At 39.5% G+C, this 23192-nt stretch overlaps 1 protein-coding gene across 8 annotated transcripts in view; it reads right to left on the reverse strand.

Moving 5' to 3' along the window:
- The window catches only part of PASD1 (PAS domain containing repressor 1), a 105300-nt gene that overhangs the window by 23138 nt on the left and 58970 nt on the right, over positions 1-23192 (reverse strand). For all 8 annotated transcript variants that reach the window (XM_086385985.1, XM_086385983.1, XM_086385981.1 and 5 more), the window contains exons 6-10: positions 16804-16903; positions 16019-16132; positions 13573-13697; positions 11367-11440; positions 4178-4244 (exon numbers count right to left, since the gene is read on the reverse strand). In XM_086385985.1, the coding sequence (XP_086242111.1) occupies positions 4178-4244; positions 11367-11440; positions 13573-13697; positions 16019-16132; positions 16804-16903 (480 nt within the window). The remainder of the gene's footprint in view (positions 1-4177; positions 4245-11366; positions 11441-13572; positions 13698-16018; positions 16133-16803; positions 16904-23192) is intronic.

The raw sequence follows: 23192 nt of genomic DNA on the forward strand, positions 1-23192 counted from the left end.
TCTCAACAGAACCTGCTTTATTAAATACAACATAGTCCATAGTAACAGCCGACAGATCAAAATATTATGATACCTGGCAGGGACCAAGGTATGCTTTGTGTGGTTTTCTTCACTCTTCTTTTGCTTAGATTCAGTTGAGATCCTTGAATCTCTGGGTTTACGGCTTTTATCAAATGTGGACAAATCTCTGGCCATTATTATTTCAAATATTTTTTCTTGTGCTTCCCTCTACATTTCGAAGACTATATTTACATGTACATTTGGCTACTTGAAAAGTTTCTACCAGCCAATTGATACACTTTCCTTTTTTCTTGTTCTTTTTAAACTTTTTTTTCTCTTTATTTGGAGAATTTCTATTATAACGTCTTTAAATTTCCCAATCTACAAAATCTGCAAGGTTTAATCTGCCATCAATCCCATCCAGTGTTGTTTTCATTGCTCAAATTTTAACTTGAGACTTTATCCCATCTTCCACATCTCTACTTGAAAATTTGAACGTATGTAACACATATGTTAATATCCCTGTCCACTAATTCTAAAACCTGTATTGGATCTGGGTGAGTTTTTATTGATTGGGTTTTCTCTTCAATAAGAGTTACATATTATTGCTTTTTTAAATGCCTGGTAATATTTGAGTAGATGCCAAATATTGTTAATTTTATTTATTGGATTATGGATTATTTTACATTCCTAGAAACACTCTATCTTTGTTTTGGAATGTAGTTAAATTACTTGAAAACAATTTGGCCCATTTGCTGTTGCTGTTGTTCAGTCAATCAGTCGTGTCCAACTCTTTGCAACCCCATGGACTGTAGTACACAAGGCTTCCCTGTCCTTCACCATCTCCCAGAGTTTACTCAAACTCATGTCCATTGAGTTGGTGATGCCAGCCAACTATCTCATCCTCTGTCGTCCCCTTCTCCTCCTGCCTTCTATCTTTATCAGAATCCAGTTCTTTTCTGATGAGTCGGCTCGCATCAGGTGGCCAAATTATTGGCGCTTCAGCTTTAGCATTAGTCCCTCCAACGAATATTAGGGTTGATTTCCTTTAGGATCCCTTTGGTCTTGCCTTAATGACTTGATAGTCAGAACCAGAGCAATAGTCAGCCTGGGGCTAACTTTCCCCCATAACTGAGGCAAGATCTCTCTGTGTACTCTTATGCCTCGTGTCCTGTGTATTATGAGAATTTCCAATGTGGCAGATAGAAACAGGAAGCATTACTGACCCTGTAAGAATTTTGGCACTGTTTCCTCTAATTTCTTGAGTGGTTCTCTCCCCTTACAGATCCCCATAGCAACCTTCATCCATGCAGCCCTCTCCTCTCTGGTAATCTGCAAGCAACTTTAGACTATCTAGTCTCACCTCAGTCTCCTCAGCTCAGGAATTCTACTGGGATCCCTGTGTGTCCTCCCTCTTGGCTAAATGGCCTGGTAACTCTCTAGGTAGTAAGTTATGGCAATTGCAGGGCTCATTTCATTCATTTCCTATCTCTTAAGAGTCCCTGTCTTTTGTTGCCTTCTGTCCATTATCTTGAAAACTGTTAGTCGTATTTTTTTGTTTTTTATTTTTGGCTGTTTTGGGCAGGAAAGTCAATCTGGTCCCTGTTGCTCCATCTTGATTGGAAACACAAGTCCCTTAATACCATAGTATATTGTCCAGTTACTGAAATGACTAAATTTGAGACTGTCCAAAGACAGACTTTAGCAATAAGTGATGACCAAAGGAAATGGAGTAGCAGGCAAGCTATCATTTATAACAAAGTTAAAAACAGAAGTGATGGTAGACCGAGACTGAATGGAAATAGCAAAATTAAATAGCAATTGGGCCATTGTGATAAGATTATGAGATTCTTTAAAAAAAAAAAAAAAACTGACCTTTAAATGTTAAAATTACTTAGGTTTTATAAAGTGAGAGTTTTTTTAATCCAACTTTCCTCAAAACACTAAGTTGAAGGACTGGATTCTTCACACATAGCACACAACAGGTCCTGGGTAAATATTTGTTGACAGACTGATGAAGTCAGGCTGTCAGCTATGTAGATGTCAGACTGATGGCCAGAGCTATATGGATGTCTTGGCCTCTTTTCCTAGCATAACTGAAATTAGTTTGTGTATAAACAGAGCATTGTTCCACTTAAATTAACTTTGTTCTACCTAATTTCCTCGCTGTTTCATACCATCTTGAACAGAAAGCTGGGTTAAGCAGAGGTACCTCTTCAGAAGGGAGAAGTTTTATCTACACAGAAGTAGCTTATTGAATGAGCAAGAGTTAGAAAATATAATAGAAAAACCAGCACTTCATATTGAAAATACATGTTCATAGTATTTCCATGTTACAGAAGAACTTAAATACTAAAAACACCTGCTGTCTGCACAGTCTCATGAATGTGAACACTTTTAAGCAAAATCACGTGAAAGGCTGAAAGCCAAAGTGACAGTCTACACATCCAACCTGTCAATATTGTTCTTTAAATCCCTTTACCAGACATTTGAAGAGTGCTATAAAAATAGACTGTTTTATCATACAATATTCTTTTGTGTATTTAATATTTATGAACACCTACTATGTGTGGCCAGTACTGTTCAAGGTGTTTGGTGACATGCTGATGAACAATACTACCCCCGCTCTCATAGAAGATTCATTCTATTGCAGGAATACAGACAATATCCTGAGATGGGTTTGGCTAAAAAATTCATTCAGGTTTTTTGTAACATCATATGGAAAAACTCAAGTAAACTTTTTGGCCAGTTCAATAAATGCAGTTCCTTTGAGTGTTATCTAATCTTTATGAGGTAGCCTGGCAGAGATTATTACCACTCCCATTTTACACATAATGAAATTGAAGCTTCCCATGGTAAAATAACATTCCCCAGGTCACATAATTAATTGGTAAAGGCAGAATCAGGAATTGAGCTCTTATCTTCTGATACCCAAGCCATCTTTCTCTCTATAGTACTATCACCACCACCCTGAATCAGCCTAGTAGCTATGTTGTATGCACCCATGGAGTAACAAGTAAGGTGAAAGCCTATTCATTGGGGAAGGCTTCCTGGGATGGTTATTTGTTGTTCTATATCTGTTTTTCTTGCACTTTGATCTTATCCCCCAGGCTAGAATTTAGATTATTGAGGGCAGACCCAAGTTTCATATTTCTATTCAGGTATATCCCTATAGGGTTCTCTAGCGGAACGTCTGGTGAATGGATAATTGAATGATACATTTAATGGCTTAAGGAAAGGATGGAGGACAATTCACATTAATTAGGGATTCGTTCTACCCATAATCGGCAGAGGACTCTGCCATCTCATGAGTCTACTCACATAGCCTATAGGAGCAGGCTATAGGCTATATAACCTCTGATTTCAAAATGCACTCACAAGTCAAAAAGACTTGGAATGATGTCTGGCACAGAGGCTAGCTTAATTCTTTTTAAAGCTACTACAGGGACCATTCCAAGCATGGCTGTTACTGCTTCCAATAAGAAATAACTATAAAATGGCAACTATGGAATACCACTCATGTTCTGTGTCCATATGGGATACTTCAAATTAAAAACCTTTATATGTAGGTTCGAGGGAGGCTGAAATTGCCACCCCAAAATATGACTTGTTGGCATAAGGGTTATTTTGAGCTGGTTATTTCTAAGAAACAGCAGGCAGAGGAGGAGCTCTGAAAACCAATAGAAGTTACCATTTTGTAAGATACATTTATATTTATAAGGGAAATCTCCATTTATAAGTATGTCTCCCTTTCTGCACCAGGTAGAAAAGGATGACTCTTAGTTTCTAGAAACTTATTAATGCAGAAGACTAGGACTTAAATCTGCAGAAAACCTTAACCCTTGTTTACTGTATCCCCACTGCTGACTCCCCACTCCCATCACCTTCTTTTATCTTAGCTGAAAATGGTATTCAAGATGGTGGCTTGAGTCATTTCAGAGAGTTATTCAATATTATTGGGTCTCTCCCATGTATGTTAGAAATATATAAATACCCATTACTAAGCTTCCATTCATCCTTCTCCTGTTAATCCTGTCTTAATTACAGGGGCATCTTACCTGAGAACCTAGAAGGGTAGCAGGAAAATTCTTTTCTTCCCCCACCTTGGCCACACACATTAACTAAACAGTCAACATTATGGAAATAAGGCATGACTCTATGTACTCAATGTACGTACTTCTACATCAGTAATTTCAACTTCTGAGGATTCCATTCCAAAACATCCTGTTTCCTCTTGAATACGTCTATAAATAGGTGAAAAGAGAAACGGTCATCACTTCATGGGAAATACATGGAGAAACAGTGGAAACAGTGTCAGACTTTATTTTTTGGGGCTCCAAAATCACTGCAGATGGTGATTGCAGCCATGAAATTAAAAGACGCTTACTCCTTGGAAGGAAAGTTATGAGCAACCTAGATAGCATATTGAAAAGCAGAGACATTACTTTGCCAACAAAGGTCCCTCTAGTCAAGGCTATGGTTTTTCCAGTGGTCGTGTATGGATGTGAGAGTTGGACTGTGAAGAAAGCTGAGAATTGAAGAATTGATGCTTTTGAACTGTGGTGTTGGAGAAGACTCTTGAGAGTCCCTTGGACTGCAAGGAGCTCCAACCAGTCCATTCTGAAGGAGATCAGCCCTGGGATTTCTTTGCAAGGACTGATGCTAAAGCTGAAACTCCAGTACTTTGGCCACCTCATGCAAAGAGTTGACTCATTGGAAAAGACTCTGATGCTGGGAGGGATTGGGGGCAGGAGGAGAAGGGGATGACAGAGGATGAGATGGCTGGATGGCATCACTGACTCGATGGATGTGAGTCTGGGTGAACTCTGGGAGTTGGTGATGGACAGGGAGGCCCGGCATGCTGTGATTCATGGGGTCACAAAGAGTTGGACACGACTGAGTGACTGAACTGAACTAAAACACATCTCACTTACCACTAAATTCTCTGTAATACAGTAAAAATGAGGTTCTGTTAAGAAAAAAAACAAACACCCCAAATGGTATCACTTGTGTTAAAACCCATGTTACTAAACCCAGATTTAATGCCTAACCTAACTGCAGTCTCAGCCTTTACCAGCAGTGGAATCTTAATCAACCAGTTTGGAACTTCCTAGTCAGCACCAATTAGGTAATCTATCACATGGTCCTTTCTATCCTCCAAAGGAAGAAGAATGTCCTGGCCCCAAAATAATCCTTTCTTTGCTTTTGCTAGTAATTCCCTGGCCCCACTCTCTTCCTATAAAAAAAACTTCCATTCTATATAACTCTTGGGATGCTGCCCAATTCATGAATCGCCTCATAAAGTCAATTAGATCTTCGTATTTACTCAGTTAAATTTTGTTTTTTAACAGTTCAAACAAGAAAAAAAAACTCTTTTATTTTCCTTTTTTTCTTTTTTTTAAAAAAAATTATTGATAATATATTTATAGGCGAGTTGAAAAATATAGAACAAAGTTACATATAGTTCTACCATATATTACAATTATCTTGAAGTAGGTAAATTAAGATTTTTAGTTGGAGTTTCAATATCAAACTCTCAGAAACTAACAGAATGGATATATAGAAAAGTAGAAGGATATAGTAGACCTGAAAAGCACTGTAAACCAATTAATTCAACACAGTTAAGATTTGTACCATTTTCACACAAGAGTAGGATACAAATTCTTTTAAATTCCCATAGACTATAAACTAGGAGACACTGGAACATATCCAGGGATGTAAAACTAGGTGGTCTAAAGGTATTGAAATCATAGAGTCTGTTTTCTTATCACTGTGGAATTATGTTAGAAATCAATATCAAAAGATATTTGAAAATAACCCATATATTTTCAAGTGCAATGTGACATTTACCACGAGAGATCTTTGACTTAGCCATTGAAAGCATCAATAAAGTTAAAAGACTGAAAAAAACGCAGAGGGTGACTGCAGAGAGGAAAGCATTTAAATGAGAAATTAGCATCAAAGATACTTTAAAAAACCCATGTAATTGGAAATTAAATGTCCACTTTTAAATGATGGGTGTATCTAAGAAGCCATAACAAGGAAAATTAGACCTGAGAATATAAAGAAATACTATTCATAAAAAAAGAAATTAACATATGATACACTAATATTAACTCTCTTATTTTTCTTAATACATAACATTGTCAATCTTTGAGGTGTCACTTTTCCTACAGAGAAAGTAGTTCTGCACCATATTTATAATAAAGTAAGTCATATTTATAATAAAGTAAGGCTTCAGCAATACGTGAACCATGAACTTCCAGATGTTCAAGCTGGTTTTAGAAAAGGCAGAGGAACCAGAGATCAAATTGCCAACATCTGCTGGATCATGGAAAAAGCAAGAGTTCCAGAAAAAAACATCTATTTCTGCTTTATTGACTATGCCAAAGCCTTTGACTGTGTGGATCACAAGAAACTGTGGAAAATTCTGAAAGAGATGGGAATACCAGACCACCTGACCTGCCTCTTGAGAAACCTGTATTCAGATCAGGAAGCAACAGTTAGAACTAGACATGGAACAACGGACTGGTTCCAAATAGGAAAAGGAGTACGTCAAGGCTGTATATTGTCACCCTGCTTATTTAACTTCTATGCAGAGTACATCATGAGAAATGCTGGGCTGGAGGAAGCACAAGCTGGAATCAAGATTGCCAGGAGAAATATCAATAACCTCAGATATGCAGATGACACCACCCTTATGGCAGAAAGTGAAGAGGAACTAAAAAGCCTCTTGATGAAAGTGAAAGAGGAGAGTGAAAAAGCTGGCTTAAAACTCAGCATTCAAAAATCAAAGATCATGGCATCCAAGCCCATCACTTCATGGCAAATATATGGGGAAACAGTGTCAGATTTTATTTTGGGGGGCTCCAAAATCGCTGCAGATGGTGATTGCAGCCATGAAATTAAAGACACTTCCTCCTTGGAAGAAAAGTTATGACCAACCTAGATAGCATATTAAAAAACAGAGACATTACTTCGCTGACAAAGGTCTGTCTAGTCAAGGCTATGGTTTTTCCAGTAGTCATGTATGGATGTGAGAGTTGGACTATAAAGAATGCCAAGTGCCAAAGAATCGATGCTTTTGAACTGTGGTGTTGGAGAAGACTCTTGAGAGTACCTTGGAAAACAAGGAGATCAAACCAGTCAATCCTAAAGGAAGTCAATCCTGAATATTCATTGGAAGGACTGATGCTGAAGCTGAATATCCAATACTTTGGCCACCTGATGTGAAGAACTGACTCATTGGAAAAGACCATGATGCTGGCAAAGCTTGAAGGCAGGAGAAAAGGGTGAAAAAGGATAAGATGGTTGGATGGCATCACCGACTGGATGGACATGAGTTTGAGCAAGCTCCAGGAGTTAGTGATGGACAGGGAAGCCTGGCGTGCTGCAGTCAATGGGGTCACAAAGAGGCTGATGGAACTGAGCAACTGAACTGAACTGAACATCTTTGCAAGATTCTCCTCACAGCTCTGTACAAGATAACACTTCACCGAAACAAGATGAAAGGGGAATTCACCAGGGACATTCTTTCTGGTGCAGTTGCTGACAGGTGGAGTCTCCCTGGGGACCACCTTCTTCAGGAGAGTTTCTGAAGACTGCAGACAAAGGGAAGAGCTACTAGAACTCTCGGACATACCTGTCATCTGATTTTCCAGTGTTACCTACTCTACCTTTGGGGGAAAAGATACTATCTTTGTCGAAAATGTTTGGGCTAATTGATGTGATCTCCTACCATACTAACAACTCCTCTCTCTCTCCATCTAAGACGACATACATTAAAAGAAAAAACGTCTTCTCAAAGTAATGTCCCCAATCAAGTACTTCCCAAACTCCTGGAGTTTTCTCCTTGGAACCCGATACCAGCCACAGTGCCTTTAAGTGACATCCTAACAGAAACCAGCCCAGGAGAATCTGGGTCCCCATGCCAGCTCTACTGCTTAACCAACTGCATGGCTTTGGGTAAATCATGCATCCTCTGTGACTGCACTTTCTCATCTTTACAATGAGTCTAAAATCTAGCTAACAGTTTGTGGAGAATAAGTCAATAAACATGAGATCACCTCATGAGGAATAAAGTACAAGATGCACTTCTATCAAGATGATGTTATGACATAATTTGGGGCCTCACTGATACATAGAAGCTAAGAGTAGTAACAGTAGTTCAGTGCTTCCTCTGATTGTAGCAGTAGGAAGATGAGAAAGGGCCATACAGTATTCAATTCTGTGCCTACTCCTCACCAGTTCTGAAGTATTCATTATTTTTCTATGTTCAAGCAAGACCTTCTCCTCCAGTGTATCTGTAGCTCAAATGGAAAACCCAACCACTGAGTCCCTCTTCTGAAATGAAAGATTCTTTAGCCTCAGAAACATGCAAGGACAGGACATCTTGCCTGGAAAGAAACCCTTTCTTCTAAACATTTTTAAACTCCCTCTCTGTGTTTCTTTCATAAGCACAAACCTTTCAAGCCTCTTAACAGGATGCTTCTTGCCTTTCAAAAAAACACTGAAAATTACCAAGGGAAGTTCCAGAAGCATCTGGGGAGCTCTAGGTCCCTATGAACTTTGTGCCTGATTACTTTTTCAACCATCCCTCAGACCACAAAAGCGGAACAGATTATCAATTGCCACTCAGGGTGCCTACAAACTAATGCCTGACGTATATCTCTCTTCTTGTTGCTATCTGAAAATATCCAGAGGACAAAGAATAAGTCTATGAAAAAAAAATAAGGCAATACTGGTTCACACTGAGGTGTAACAATACTGTACTATATTTGTGAAGTCTCATGACACAGAATGGATTATCATTTTGATAGGATCCATCAGTGAGTCCCTAAGCAGATGTTCATTTATGCCTGCTCAATGTCAAGCTCTGTGCTAAACAGGGATGAGGCTGACAGGTCCTCCTTTATAGACTTCAGACTAGTGGATGAGCCAGGTCCACCAACAACCCATCATGTGAGACCTGAGGTGGTTGGACCTGGAAAAGCAGCCATAGTGTTGGAAAAGAGGAGAGGGATATGAGAGGGAAGTGAGGACAGCTGGAATTATACAGAATTTTCTTCATCAAATCCATCAGTTATTTCTTGTCATGTTTTTATCTTATTGTCTACATGATGAAAAATCTATTGCCTAATATTTGAAGAAACTGCAGGCATATTTATGAAAGTATTAAAATATATAGCATTATGGTGCATCCTTCCAATAATGATAATTTCTCACTATATTAGAAAAGATATGATTTTAAGCCTTTCCTTATATTGAGTGGAGACCAAGTGGCACTGATGTAGTAGCTGGCTTGTTTCTGCATCAGAATATTTTTCATTCAATTAAGTTCCACTTAAAAATAAAATGCAGGTCTCTTCAGTCTCTGAACTCTCACTCTCTGAAGATTTGCCATAATGATCTACTAATTGACACAAAATTCATTACCCAAACCTACTAAACAAACCTGCTGTAAGTTGCATGGAAGAATATGTTCAAGTCATGTACCCTCAGGTGAAAGGATATGGTTGGCTGCTATTGTAGCTCAGGTATTCTCACAGAGTAGTACCTAGAGCTCGTGTTTAAACACTGTATGCTTTATAGATATCCTCTCTCGCACCTTATGCAGTAAAAGGTCTTCTAATAAAGTAGAGGAACTAATGAAGAAGATGGGTAAGTCTAAGAGGCCCAGTGGAGAAGGCAAAGGCACCCCACTCCAGTACTCTTGCCTAGAAAATCCCATGGACGGAGGAGCCTGGTAGGCTGCAGTCCATGGGGTCGCTAGGAGTTGGACATGACTGAGCGACTTCACTTTGACTTTTCACTTTCATGCATTGGAGAAGGAAATGTCAACCCACCCCAGTGTTCTTGCCTGGAGAATCCCAGGGACAGGGGAGCCTGGTGGGCTGCCGTCTATGGGGTCGCACAGAGTCGGACACGACTGAAGCGACATAGCAGTAGCAGCAGCAGCAAGAGGCCCAAAGAAGCGCATGCACTACAAGAAACACTGTAGTGTTTGATAAAACACATTAAGAATTTTGAATGGCTGTTAGTCTTAAACTTGGCCATGCACGTGTCCCTAACTCCTATGAACCATAAATATAGTGATGAATATGTACAAAAAATTTGAGATTCTCCAAAAAAAAAAAAAAATCTTGCTGGGGCACGTGAGTGTGATGGTGGCATGAGCAGACCTGTGACACAATTACAAACTCGGTCATGTGTTAGCAAGAGTTGTAGGGCACCAAGCAAAAGGAACGCAAACAGACTGCCACCATGAGCTCTGTTTTTCATCCTGTGGCTCTGGTGTGCAGCTTTAGACAATGGTTCCTCACCAAACACGTCTGAGCTCTCCTGCCAGAAAGGGAAGATTCTCCCCTGTTCCTCAGATTCAGACACAGATGAACCTCAGGCATTTCCTGTTTAACTCATTTCTTTACCAGCTGTTTCTTCCTTACCTCATTTCACCACCAAAGCCTAACAGAGACCACAGCCTCCAGCTCTCTTCTCCCACCACCAGACCTCACATAAACATGCCTTCCATCAGAAGAATCTTCTCAAAGCATCATCTTGTTTATTTTATTTTGCTAACTTTTACTGGCATCTAGTGCTCATCTTTAATGTATTATTTTGCTATTTATTTACATCTCCACATACACTGCAATGTAGAAGGAATATGTAATCCATTCTCAATATCCTACACTGAGCAATGTCTACTATTATGGCTTATTATATATAAAATATCTACTAATGAGTTTATCAAATATGAAGTGACTAGATAGTATTGCAAACAATTTCTATTTTGTAAAAATTCTTGGTAGATTGTTAAATAGGCGAATTAAGGGGTTGAAGTGATATCTAGCAAGTTGGCATTTTTCTATAGGTCAGGAGTGCATTTTTACTTTTCCCAGTCAAAATAATGGAATTACCCCCTTTATTCTCTGAAAATTTGTTAACAAACAAATGTTAAAGAATAGATTAGATTCACAAAAAAGAGGAACACCTGTATAATAGCAGTTTCTACAATGCTTATTCATTCTTCTACCATTTAAAGTGTTTTTAAAAAAGAAGCAATCAAGTCTATGTGTACTGTATTGTCTTAATTTGAAAGTAATTAAACGTCTGTGTCAGTTAAGGTTGCTATGTTTATTGCTTTATTTCTTTTATAGAAAGCCAATTACTTGTATTTATATGTTAGAAAAAAATATGAATTATACTAGCTGAGAAAGGAAGTTCAAACTAGTAGATTGCTCATCTGGACTCAATTTTTTTTTCCCATTTTGATGGAAAAATAGTCATAGATATGATTTCTCTTGTTTCAGTTTTGTTGGATAAAAGTGTACCCTAGTTCCCCATTACTTACAACAATAGCTTCTCACCTGTGGTCCTCAGATAGCTCATCCTCACCCAAATTTGGGACCAATGGACTAGGCCCATTTGTACGGAAAAAGCCCTGCAGAAAAATTGGCATTTTAGATACTTAAAATGTACTTACATAGTAAAAATATCTGACATATCTGTATAGGTTTTAGTAAATTTGAAAATCCAACTCATGTGTATATCATTGTGAGAAAGGCACTCGATTTTACAAACATGAAAATCGAGGATTTGAGAGCTAGGATGATTTGGTCAAAGATGTACAACTCGTAGATGCAGGATCAAGGTAGGTCCACCTCAAAGTTGAACTCTTGAGTTCACCACACTTCCACTGCTACACAGCCACGCTGGGAACAAAGTCTTCCTCCAAAAAGCCTTCTTTTCTCACAAGATTTGTTCTTTGAAATGACCACTAATATGAAACAAATATCCCAGAAGCCCAGAGAAAAACTGGCATAGGTCACAAACAGAGATCCTCGTGCCAAAAGGGAGCCCAGGGTGAGGGCACCGTCTCAAATGAGATTTTTCTTTCTCAGATGAGGAAGTAGATTTGGGGGTTGTTGATGTTTTAGTCACTCAGTCATGTCTGACTCTTTGTGACTCCATGGACTGTAGTCCACCAGGCTCCTCTGTCCATGGGATTTCCCGGGCAAGAATACTGGAATCAGTTGCCATTTCTTCCTCCAGGGGCTCTTCCCGACCTAGGGATCTTCCCAACCCATGTCTTCTGCATTGGCAGGCAGATTCTCTACCATTGAGCCACCTCTAAATGGGATGTCTGCCTTCTCATGGCAAATATGAGAGCTCAAATCCCAGAGAACTGCTGGAGAGGGATACTGAATGGGGCCAACAGATTTAGCAACTTACTTTAATTGCTTTTCTCTTGACCAATTTTCTAAAGATCACATAGATCACTACTCTAAATTGAGTGTGAAGAAGTCCCTCACAGCTTCTGAAATGTGGTCAGTTAAAGCCCAGATTTTAAACCAGAGAGGAAAAGTAAAGCAGATCTTTTGCCCCCTCTGGATTGTAATGATACTAATAATAATGATAAAAATGACAATGATGATTCTGACTGTAAGGACTCAAATTTACTGAGTGCTGATGGACAGAGAGGCCTGGCGTGCTGCGATTCATGGGGTCGCAAAGAGTCGGACATGACTGAGCGACTGAACTGAACTGAACTGAACCATATACCAGGGGCTGTCTTATTTGCAATTCACAACAACCCTCAAAGAGGTACTGTTTTCGCCATGTATAGAAAAAGAACCTGAGGCTAAAAGATGTAAGTGACAAGAGCTTATCTTGTAGCTAGTAAGAAAGGTTGTGAACTCTGGATCCAGAGGCCTCTCATGTAAGTACATGTATTGTATATTACAACATCATCACAATATTAACAACTTTGTCTAGTCATATGATGGTCTTTGTTCCCTGGAACTCTCCATGCAAGTTACTACCTCATTACTTTTACAGCTGCTGAACCCTCTACTTGAACTGCCTTCCTTTCTTTCCTGGATTGGCATCTTATCATCATTCATAGTCTCTGTTCAAAAGGCACATCGTCAGAGAGAGATCTTCCCTGACACTCTACTGGACTCCCACTCCCACCAGTCATTAGCACACAATTCTGTTTTATCATCTCCATGACATCTGTTAATATTACTTGTCTACTGTCTGTTTTTCCAGCACCAAGCAAAGTGCCTGGCACATAGTAGGTGCTTGCTAAGTACGTCACTTGGTAAATAACTCACTAGTCTGAACCAATCAAATGAATCTAAAGACTAAAGATTTTTCCTTTTTTTTTTTTTTTTTTTGAGACAGAATCTGGAAATTCTCTATTAGAAAGATACTAAGTGAGCAACGGGCAGACAGAAGAGCTGCTTCAAAACTCACCTGGTGACAGAGCCTTCTTTTATCCACCCGCCAAAATGGTGATTTCTCTCTTACTATGTCCCAGCCCCCAGACCTTGTATACCTGTTTAATATACTATCAAAACCACTTGTCAATGAGTGTGCATCTCTTTAGGGTGTTCATCTTCTGAAACACAGGGGCTGGTCTTTTCTCACTCACATATCCTAACACAACCCTCTGCACACATCAGGTGCTTTAGCAGTGCTGTCCAGTAGCTGAGAGACCAAAGAGGACATGTCCCTTTAAAGGAAGCCTGCATGGCCACAACGGGGGAGACACACACCCAACATACTTACCTGTAGAGTCCGAGCGCTAAGGACACAAATGGTCCCCACTAGGTAAAATGCATCATCCAAAGGAAGATTTACAGTAGATGGCCCACAGACAGGTGTGGAGAAGCTGTGGAACAATGCAGGATGCTCTAAGGGAGAGAGAGACACACAAGTGACAATCTAATAGAAAGGCAGGCCAAGTACACAAAAGAACAGTCACCTGTCCCATCCATGTGCCATTTATCAACCCATTGACAATTTTCAGAATTCTGAACCACCAATTTTTCCTGTCTTCCTTCCATTCCAACCACCTTCCCCACCCTGGTCTCCACAAGAACAAGGAGTCATTACTGGGAAATAATTGTGAGTTTAGGGTGATTTTTCAGCCTTCTAATCTTACCTTGTGAATGGATGTTTTAACTCCAAAAGAAATTTGCTCCTCTTCTTTACACAGACCACGTGGATATCAAATATGTGTAATTTGTGTGTACATAGAATCAAGTATTTTTTAAGGTATTTGACTTTTAGTTTCCAAGGCATGTGACAAAGATACCTGCCAACCACTGTGTGAGCTAATTTTCATTCTTTACTTACCCATTCATTCATTTGTTATATTTTTAGACCTCAGTAGCAAAGAACTGAGTTAATCATATTCTTAGTTCATAGCGTATTATGAACACAGATAAAATTCCCACTCTCATTTTTGTTTATTTTTTCTCTCTGTCCCTTTCCCACCCATGGGCACCCACTATTATCTACCACCTTTAACATGTGGTCAAATATACCACCTTGTCAAATATGTGCTAAGTTGCTTCAGTGGTGTCTGATTCTTTGTGGCCCCATGGACTGTAGCCCACCAGGCTCCTCTGTCCATGGGCTTCTCCAGGCAAGAACACTGGAGTGGGTTGCCATTTCCTTCTCCAGGGGATCTTCCTGACCCAGGGATTGAACCCAGGTCTCCCACATTGCAGGCAGATGCTTTAATCTCTGAGCCACCAGGTACCAGGCCATATTTGACTGGGGCTTCCCAGCTGGCTCTGACTTCCCTGGTGGCTCAGACGGTAAAGTGTCTGCCTACAATGCGGGAGGCCCAGGTTCAATCCCGGGTTCTCCCTTCTCCAGCAGATCTTCCCAACCCAAGGATTGAACCTGGGTTTCCCACATCTGAGCCACCAGGGAAGTCAGCGCCACCTGGGAGCCCCAGTCAAATATGTAGCCTGGTTCTATGTACTATTATGTTTTCACAATTTACAGAAGTTGTCTTGTGCTATAGATCTCATTGCTTCTCAGTCAACAACATGGTTTTAAGATCTAAAATACATGTGGTATTATGTATATCTAGAGTTCATTATTTTTAACTACTATAAAGTTTTCTATATTGTATATTTCCCCCAAATTTTACTTGTTCATTTCCCTAATGATTACACCTAGGCTGTCTCCAACTCCCTCCTACTACAAACAACACTATGACATACATAGTGCAAGTCCCCTTAGACACAGATCTCTGCAGCTTCGCCTCTGTGGTATCTCCATCCAGTGATAGGATTACTGAGTTACAAGATAACTGACTTAATTTCACTCTGTTTTCCAGGATGGCTTCTTGAGTTTACATTCCTCTCGACACTGTATTAATGTTTTCATTTCTCACATCCTCACCAATATTTGGTATTATTCACACTCTTAATTGTTGCTGTTCTGATGTGTGTACATTGCTACTCATTGGTTTTTTAATTTTTCATTCTTTACTTGCTAGTGAGTTTGAGTATCTTTTCACATATTTGTTGGGCTATTTACCTCAGATTCAAGCCCTAGATCTTTTAATGGCCCCAAGACAGTGTTTATATTAATTTATCAGTGTGCGGTTCCTGAAACCTTGAGAATTTCAAATTCTGATCCTGTATTCACATTAAGACACACAGATTTGGGTTTTGATTTCCTCTAAATAACACATATTTTTTCTCAAACCCTGAGAGAGTTAGCACACTTACTGTTCATCTAAGCCAATGGGCAGAATTTTACTGATCATTTTAAGTCTCTAAGTTTTATGTGTTGGTCCTTGAACAAGTGTTACTATTCCAGATTGCAGTCAATGGAATCAATGTATGATTTAAAAATCACTTAGGCCCAGCACAAAATCAACTCCTTCTTATCACTGTGTCCTGTACTTTATCCTTTCTTTTAAGGTTGTCTATGCAATACACTCCTTAGGTTTAAGCAATAATTTCCTTGTTTTTTGTAGAAGGAAAGAGCCATCCTTATCAGCTCAGTCTACCATGTTACCATATGACCTCACCTTGTAAATTTTGCTATAACTTTTTAAAGTCTAATTGATGTTTGTGGTCCACCAAAACCTGTGATCACAGGGGTAGCAGAGAGAGTAGCCAATAGTAGAAGGGCATTTATATTACCAATGAAGGGCTGCATAACTCATGAATTTCATATAAATAAGATTAAAAACTCTATTGATTACCATAAGAAACATCTTTCAGAGTCAGGATGACTTTAACATATTCATAAGCAGAGGTGTTATCTGATTCAGCTTCTCCTCTTTTGAAATGACAGCAAAAGTCAATATGTTTTCCCACTTAAAAAAAACAAAAACAGACACAAAACAATTTTACATTTGTATTTAACTATATTCTGAAGGATTATTTCATATGACTATTGTCTTACTTATACTAAATTTTAAAAATATTATTTTCTTTTCATGAATATTAGCACTTGCATAGCTATCTATGTTGTATCTATAGAGTGGTTCAGTTCAGTTCAGTCGCAGTCATGTCTGACTCTTTGCAATCCCAGGCACTCCAGTACGCCAGGCCTCCCTGTCCATCACCAACTCCTGGAGTTTACTCAAACTCGTGTCCATTGAGTCGGTGATGCCATCCAACCATCTCATCCTCTGTTGCCCCCTTCTTGTCCTGCCTTCCATCTTTCCTCTACCCCTATAGAGTCGGGTATCATCTAAAACATAATTTACATAATAATAATTCAATTATACAAAAGCTGAAAAATTCAAGGTTCATGATAAAGAACAAGATTTAATAGTGGAGAAAGTTTAATATTAGAAATAAAATTTGCAAAAACAATTATGTAAAGTTTAAAAATAAAATAAAATTTAAAAAAAAACTATAGTAAGTTAAATTAATATATGATCGGCAGCTATATTGGCGCTAATGTCTTTATTATTCCTTCAAGTGATTGTTATCTGTCTCTTAAAATCTAAGCATTTACTATTTGAAAAAAAATCTGTACCTGAATTCGATACAGCGGTTCTGAAAGCCATCTTTGAAAATATTTTACTTTTCTCGTCATCAGGCAGAAGGCTTAAGAAGCTTTTACCCACGATGTCATTCTCAAGAGGGAAAGAGGGAATCAATTTTGTTATATGCATTACTGGCATTTAATTTCTCTATCTCCTTACCTCCATTAAACTTATCACCTGCCCCACCTCAGTCATCTTATAGTCAGACCTGTTAAACTTCTAAAGTCTCAATTCACATTGACCCATTCTATGACCATCACCTCCTACCTTTCCAGTGTGTTCATGCAAGTACTTGTTTATTTGGTTGTGCTGGGTCTTAACTGTGGTATGTGGGATCTTTGATCTTCCTTCCATCGTGACAGGCCCCCTACATTAGGAGCTCGAAGTCTTAGCCAGTGAACCACCAGGGAAGTCCCTCAAAACTATTTTAAATAGCATCAACTCCCTGACATTCTCGTCCTGTCTTTTTGTATACCACTTATCACTACCTGACATCATAGTCACATGTATAAAATATACAATATAAAATAAAAAATGGATAGGGTCCCTAAATAAAATATAACTTGTATTAAAAGAGAAACCTTGACTGTCTTATTTACTGCTACATCCTCAACACCTAAAACATAGTCTGACATGAGTGAGCACCAATAAATATTAGTTGGATGAATGAATAATGCTGTACCATGTAGTTGAAATGTGGTGACATGAATTAACTGAATGTCAGACATTAAGTAAAGAGTTTTTAATGTGATAGAAACAAAATAATAAGCAAAGTACTCTTTGTAGTTTGATGATGGCTTTGGGTGATGAACTACAAATTTAAAAGATTTTAACTGATTAATATTATTAATCTACAGTCAAAATTCAGAAATATATTTTTATGGTCCATTTGTAGAAGCCAGCCTACAAACTGGCCAATGCTCAAATTAGCAGATGGATCCTGTCTCAATCAAGAAAACTCTTGGCTCAATTCAGGGCAGAAATACAACCCTAGTTTAGCAAAGAAAACATGAATTAATAGGCAATAGGTTTTGACAATGAAAGCCACATAGTAAGAAACTGACTTCTCAAAAGAATAGGATATTTTTCTTTCAATTTTTTCAATGAAAATACTTTATTGATTTAGTTATGAAATACACTTCAGGTACCAAACCAAGTTATCTCTGATCAGTAGAGACCACTCATTCATTCCTTCACCTAACACCTGATTAACAACTGCTCCATGCCAGAACATTGTACTAGGTACATTCAAACAAACTAGCTCACCTAATCAGATTCCCTATGAGAGGAAGAACTCTCCTCTATTGAATTCATGAGGAAATGGAGGCTTGTCCAATTATGGAATAGAAAGAAGTTTAGAGATGAGATTCACACCCAGCTCTACCCAACTACAAATTCATTGTTCCTTCCACTACACCACAGCTACCTTGAGTCCAATCGGCTGATTTGCTACTGGGCCAGCTTCTGAATTTTGGATATTTTACATGAAGTAAGAATTTTGGATATTTTACATGAAGTAACTTATTATTATTATTTTTTTTTTGCTGAAACCTATGATAGTTTAAAAAGATGAACCTGACATGTCTATTCTAAATTTCAATAAACACTGAGTTCAGTAGGGAAGATGACACGTGCACAATTACAATGCAAAGTATAAAATAATAGGTTGAGATCATTTCAGCCCCTGAAATAATAAATAATACAATAATACCCCGACAAGAGGTACAAAGTGCTAAGGCTCACCAGTTCTTTCATTGGTGAAAGAAAGTATAGCATTGTCACCTAAAAGAATTCAAAGCTGATAGGGTCCACATGGGGTCTCACTCACCCGGGCACCTCTGGGATCAGCAGCATGTCTCTTTGGTATGCTGCTGCCCCGCCACCCTCAGGGGGCAAGGGTGGGAGGTGGATGGAAATACATTACCAAAAACAAACAGCAGGGGTACACCAGCAACAGACACTTGGGGCATACACCCAACAACCTCACAGAACACATGCTTCCTCTCCAAACAATCATAACGCCCTGCAGGGCAAAGGAAATCCCTGTCCTCTAATATGTGGATGATCTTCTCCTTTATAGTCCTTGGCTTACACACTCTCAACACCACACTATACAACTCCTTAGTCTTCTAGCTGATAGAGGCTATCCAGTATCTCCCACCAAGTTCAGCTTTCTCTTCCCAGAGTCACCTATCTCGGAGTCCTTTTAACACCAACAAAAAGATACATTACTACCAATAGAAAGTCCCTTATATACCCTACCACTCACTATATCAAGTGTTATAAAATATTTTAGTGCTCAGTCTGGTTTTTGCATTTTTGTATTGTTATCTTGTTTTATAGGTTGTCAGCCCCTCCCCTAATTTCCCCTTCCTCTCTGCCATCTTATCCTGAACTAACGCCCAGAACAGGTGGAAACAGGATGACACCATTTAAAGGCAGGGAAGAGCAAAGTAGAGATTTGGTTCCAGCTTTCAGGTGCTAACTTCCTACTGTGCAGGGCATGATGCATAACGTTGTCTGCTTGTTCCCCTTGTCTCCAGTGTACAGGATCTTTGCACACATGTCTGAATCATCGAGGGATTTCCTCTGCTCTGCAGGGTGTTATGTATCGTTTGGGGAGGAAGCATGTGATCTGTGAGGTTGTTGGGTGTACGCCCCAAGTGTCAGTTGCTGGTGTACTCCTGCTGTTTGCTTTTGGTGATGCTGTATTTCCCTGCAGCTCCCACCTGTGGCCCCCTGAGGGTGGCATGGCAGCAGCATACCAAAGAGACATGCTGCTGAATTCCAGAGGTGCCCAGGTGAGTGAGACCTCTTGTGGACCCTATCAAAAGTGAACAGTTTTTTTTTTTTATCATGCACATTCTCTTGGATGGAAATAGCAGCCATAAGTTACTTATTAATTAACTACATTCTTTAAGGAAGGTGACAGTGACAATGCATGCTTGAGCATGCTCAGTCGTTAAGCTGTGTCCAACTCTTTGTAACCCCATGGATTGCCGCACATGAGTCCTCTGTCCTCCACTGTCTCCTGGAGCTTGCTCGAACTTATGTCCATTGAGTTGGTGATGCTATCCAACCATCTCATCCTCTGTCGTCCCCTTCTCCTTTTGCCTTCAATATTTCCCAGCATTAGGGTCTTTTCCGATGAGTCAGTTCTTCACATTAATCAGGTGGCCAAAGGAGTGGAGCTTCAGCTTCAGCATCAGTTCCTCCAATGAATATCAAGGTTGATTTCCTTCAGGATTGACTGGTTTGATCTCCTTGCTGTCCAAGGGACATTCAAGAGTCTTCTCTAGCACCACAGTTTGAAAGTGTCAGTTCTTTGGTACTCAGCCTTCTTTATGATCCAACTCTCATATCCATACATGACTACTGGAAAACCCATAGTTTTGACTAAATGGACTTTTGTCAGCAAAGTGATATCTCTGCTTTTGAATATGCTGACAGGGTTGGCATGGTTTCCCAAGTGGCACTAGTGGTGAAGAACTCACCTGCTAATGCAGGAGACAAGGGTTCAGTCCCTGGCTTAGGAAGATCCCCTGGAAAAGGGGTTGACAGAGTCAACCCACTCCAGTATTCTTGCCTGGGAAATCCCATAGTCAGAGAAGCCTGGCGGGCTACAGTCCATGGGGTTGCAAAGAGTCTCACACGACTGAAGCGACATAGCAAAGCAAAAAAAAGTTTGTCATAGCTTTTCTTCCAAGGAGCAAGCACCTTTTAATTTCATGGCTGCAGTCACCATCTGCAGTGATTCTGGAGCTCAAGAAAATGAAATCGGTCACTGTATTCAATTTTTCCCCATCTATTTGCCATGAAATTATGGGACCAGAGGCTATGATCTTCGTTTGTTGAATGTTGAGTTTCAAGCCAGCTTTTTCACTCTCCTCTCTCACCTTCATCAAGAGGATCTTTAGTTCCTCTTTGCTTTCTGCCTAATCTAGGGTGGCTTCATCTGCATATCTGAGGTTATTGGTATTTCTCCTGTCAATCTTGATTCCAGCTTGTGCTTCATCCAGCCTGTCATTTCACATGATGTACTCTGCACAGAAGTTAAACAAGCAGGGTAACAATATACAGCCTTAATGTATTCCTTTCCCAATTTGGAACAAATCTGTTGTTCCATGTCTGGTTCTAACTGTTGCTTCTTGACCTGTATACAGGTTTCTCAAGAAGCAGATAAGGTGGTCTGGTATTACCAACTCTTTAAGAATTTTTCAAGTTTGTTGTGATCCACACAGTCAAAGGCTTCATCCACATAGTCAATGAAGCAGAAATAGATGTTTTTCTGGAATTCCCTTGCTTTCTCTATGATTCAACAGGTGGTGTCAATTTGATCTATGGTTCCTCTGCTTTTTCTAAATCCAGCTTGAACATCTGGAAGTTCTTGGTTCACATACTGTTGAAGCATAGCTTGGAGGATTTTGACCATTACCTTGCTAGCATGCAAAATGAGTACAATTGTACAGTAGTTTGAACATTCTTTGGCATTGCCCTCCTTTGGAATTGGAATGAAAACTGACCTTTTCCAGTCCTGTGGGCATTGCAGTTTTCCAAATTTACTGGCATATTGAGTGCAGCCCTTTAACAGCATCATCTTTTAGGATTTGAAATAGCTCAGCTGGAATTCCATCACCTCCACTAGCTTTGTTCATAGTGATGCTTCCTAAGGCCCACTTAACTTTACACTCTAGGATGTCTGGCTGTAGGTGAGTGATCACACCATCATGGTTATCTGGGTCATTAAGACCTTTTTTTGTATAGTTCTGTGTATTCTTGCCACCTCTTCTTAAAATCTTCTGCTTCTGTAAGGTCCATACCATTTTTACCCTTTATTGTGTCCATCTTTGCATGAAATGTTCCCTTGGTATCTCTAATTTTCTTGAAGAGATCTCTAGTCTTTCCCATTCTATTGTTTTCCTCTATTTCTTTGCATTGTTCACTTAAGAAGGCTTTCTTATCTCTCCTTGCTTTTTTTTTGAAACTCTGAATTCAGACAGGTATATCTTTTCTTTTCTCCTTTGCCTTTCACTTCTATTCTTTTCTCAGCTATAGGCCTCCTCAGACAACCATTTTGCCTTTTCATATTTCTTTTTCTTGGGGATGGTTTTGATCACTGGCTCCTGTACAAGGTTACAAACCTCCATCCATAGTTCTTCTGGCACTCTATCAGATCTAATCCCTTAAATTTATTTGTCACTTCCACTGTACAATCATAAAGTATTTGATTTAGGTCATACCTGAATGGTCTAGTGGTTTTCCCTACTTTCTTCAATTTAAGTCTGAATTTTGCAATAAGAAGTTCATGATCTGAGCCACAGTCAGCTCCATATCTTGTTTTTGCTGATTGTATAGAGCTTCTCCATTTTTGGCTGCAAAGAATATAATCGATCCCATTTTAGTATTGATTATCTGGCAATGTCCATGTGTAGAGTTGTCTCTTGTGCTAGAGTGGTATCTTTTGTAAAGTTCTTCTCTGTATTCTTGACACCTCTTCTTAATCTCTTCTGCTTCTGTTAGGTCCTTGCCATTTCTGTCCTACCCTCATAGCCTATTCTTAATACAAGAGCCAGAGTGATTCTGATAAAAGTTAGATTCAGATAATTTCCTGCATCAGATCCAAATGGCTTCCTCCCATCTCTGAGGAAAAGGCAAAGTCATTACAATGGCCCTAAACCGGGTGATCTCTGTTACTGCTCTGACCTTATCACCTCCCACAACTTTTCTTCTTGCTCACAGCACTCCGGTCCCAGTGACCTCTCTATGATAGCTTTTCACACCAGTATAGTCCTGCCTTAGTGTCTTTTCACTTGCATTTGTTTCTGTTTGGAACACACTTTCTGCATGACTCTCATACTTATCCTGTTCTAGTACCTGTCTAAACGTCACCTGATCACACAGGCCTTCACTAACCACACCATGTGTAATATCCCACCTGCAGTCACTCTCTGGGTAATATTGTCCCCTACTGACAGATGAGAAATGAAAGCTCATGTAGTTAGTGACTGAGAGTTAAATTTTAATCTCTAGATTATTTGACTCCAAAGACCAAGTTCTTTCCACCTCACCATCCTATCGGCTTGGAGCTGCCCAATAGACAGAGGTTCAGTTCAGATGCTCAGTCGTGTCCGACTCTGCGACCTCGTGGACTGCAACATGCCAGGCTTCCCTGTCCATCACCAACTCCTGGAGCTTGCTCAAACTCAGGTCCATCCAGTCAGTGATGCCGTCCAACCATCTCATCCTCTTTCACCCCTTCTCCTCCTGCCTTCAATCTTTCCCAGAATCAGGGTCTTTTCCAATGTGCCAGTTCTTCGCATCAGGTGGCCAAAGTATTGGAGCTTCAGCTCCAGCATCAGTTATTCCAATGAATACTCAG

This window comes from Bos grunniens, chromosome X, assembly GCF_055505025.1.
Source record: "Bos grunniens cultivar Pamir isolate PY7600 chromosome X, Bosgru_T2T1.0, whole genome shotgun sequence".
Classification (NCBI taxonomy): Eukaryota; Metazoa; Chordata; class Mammalia; order Artiodactyla; family Bovidae; genus Bos; species Bos grunniens.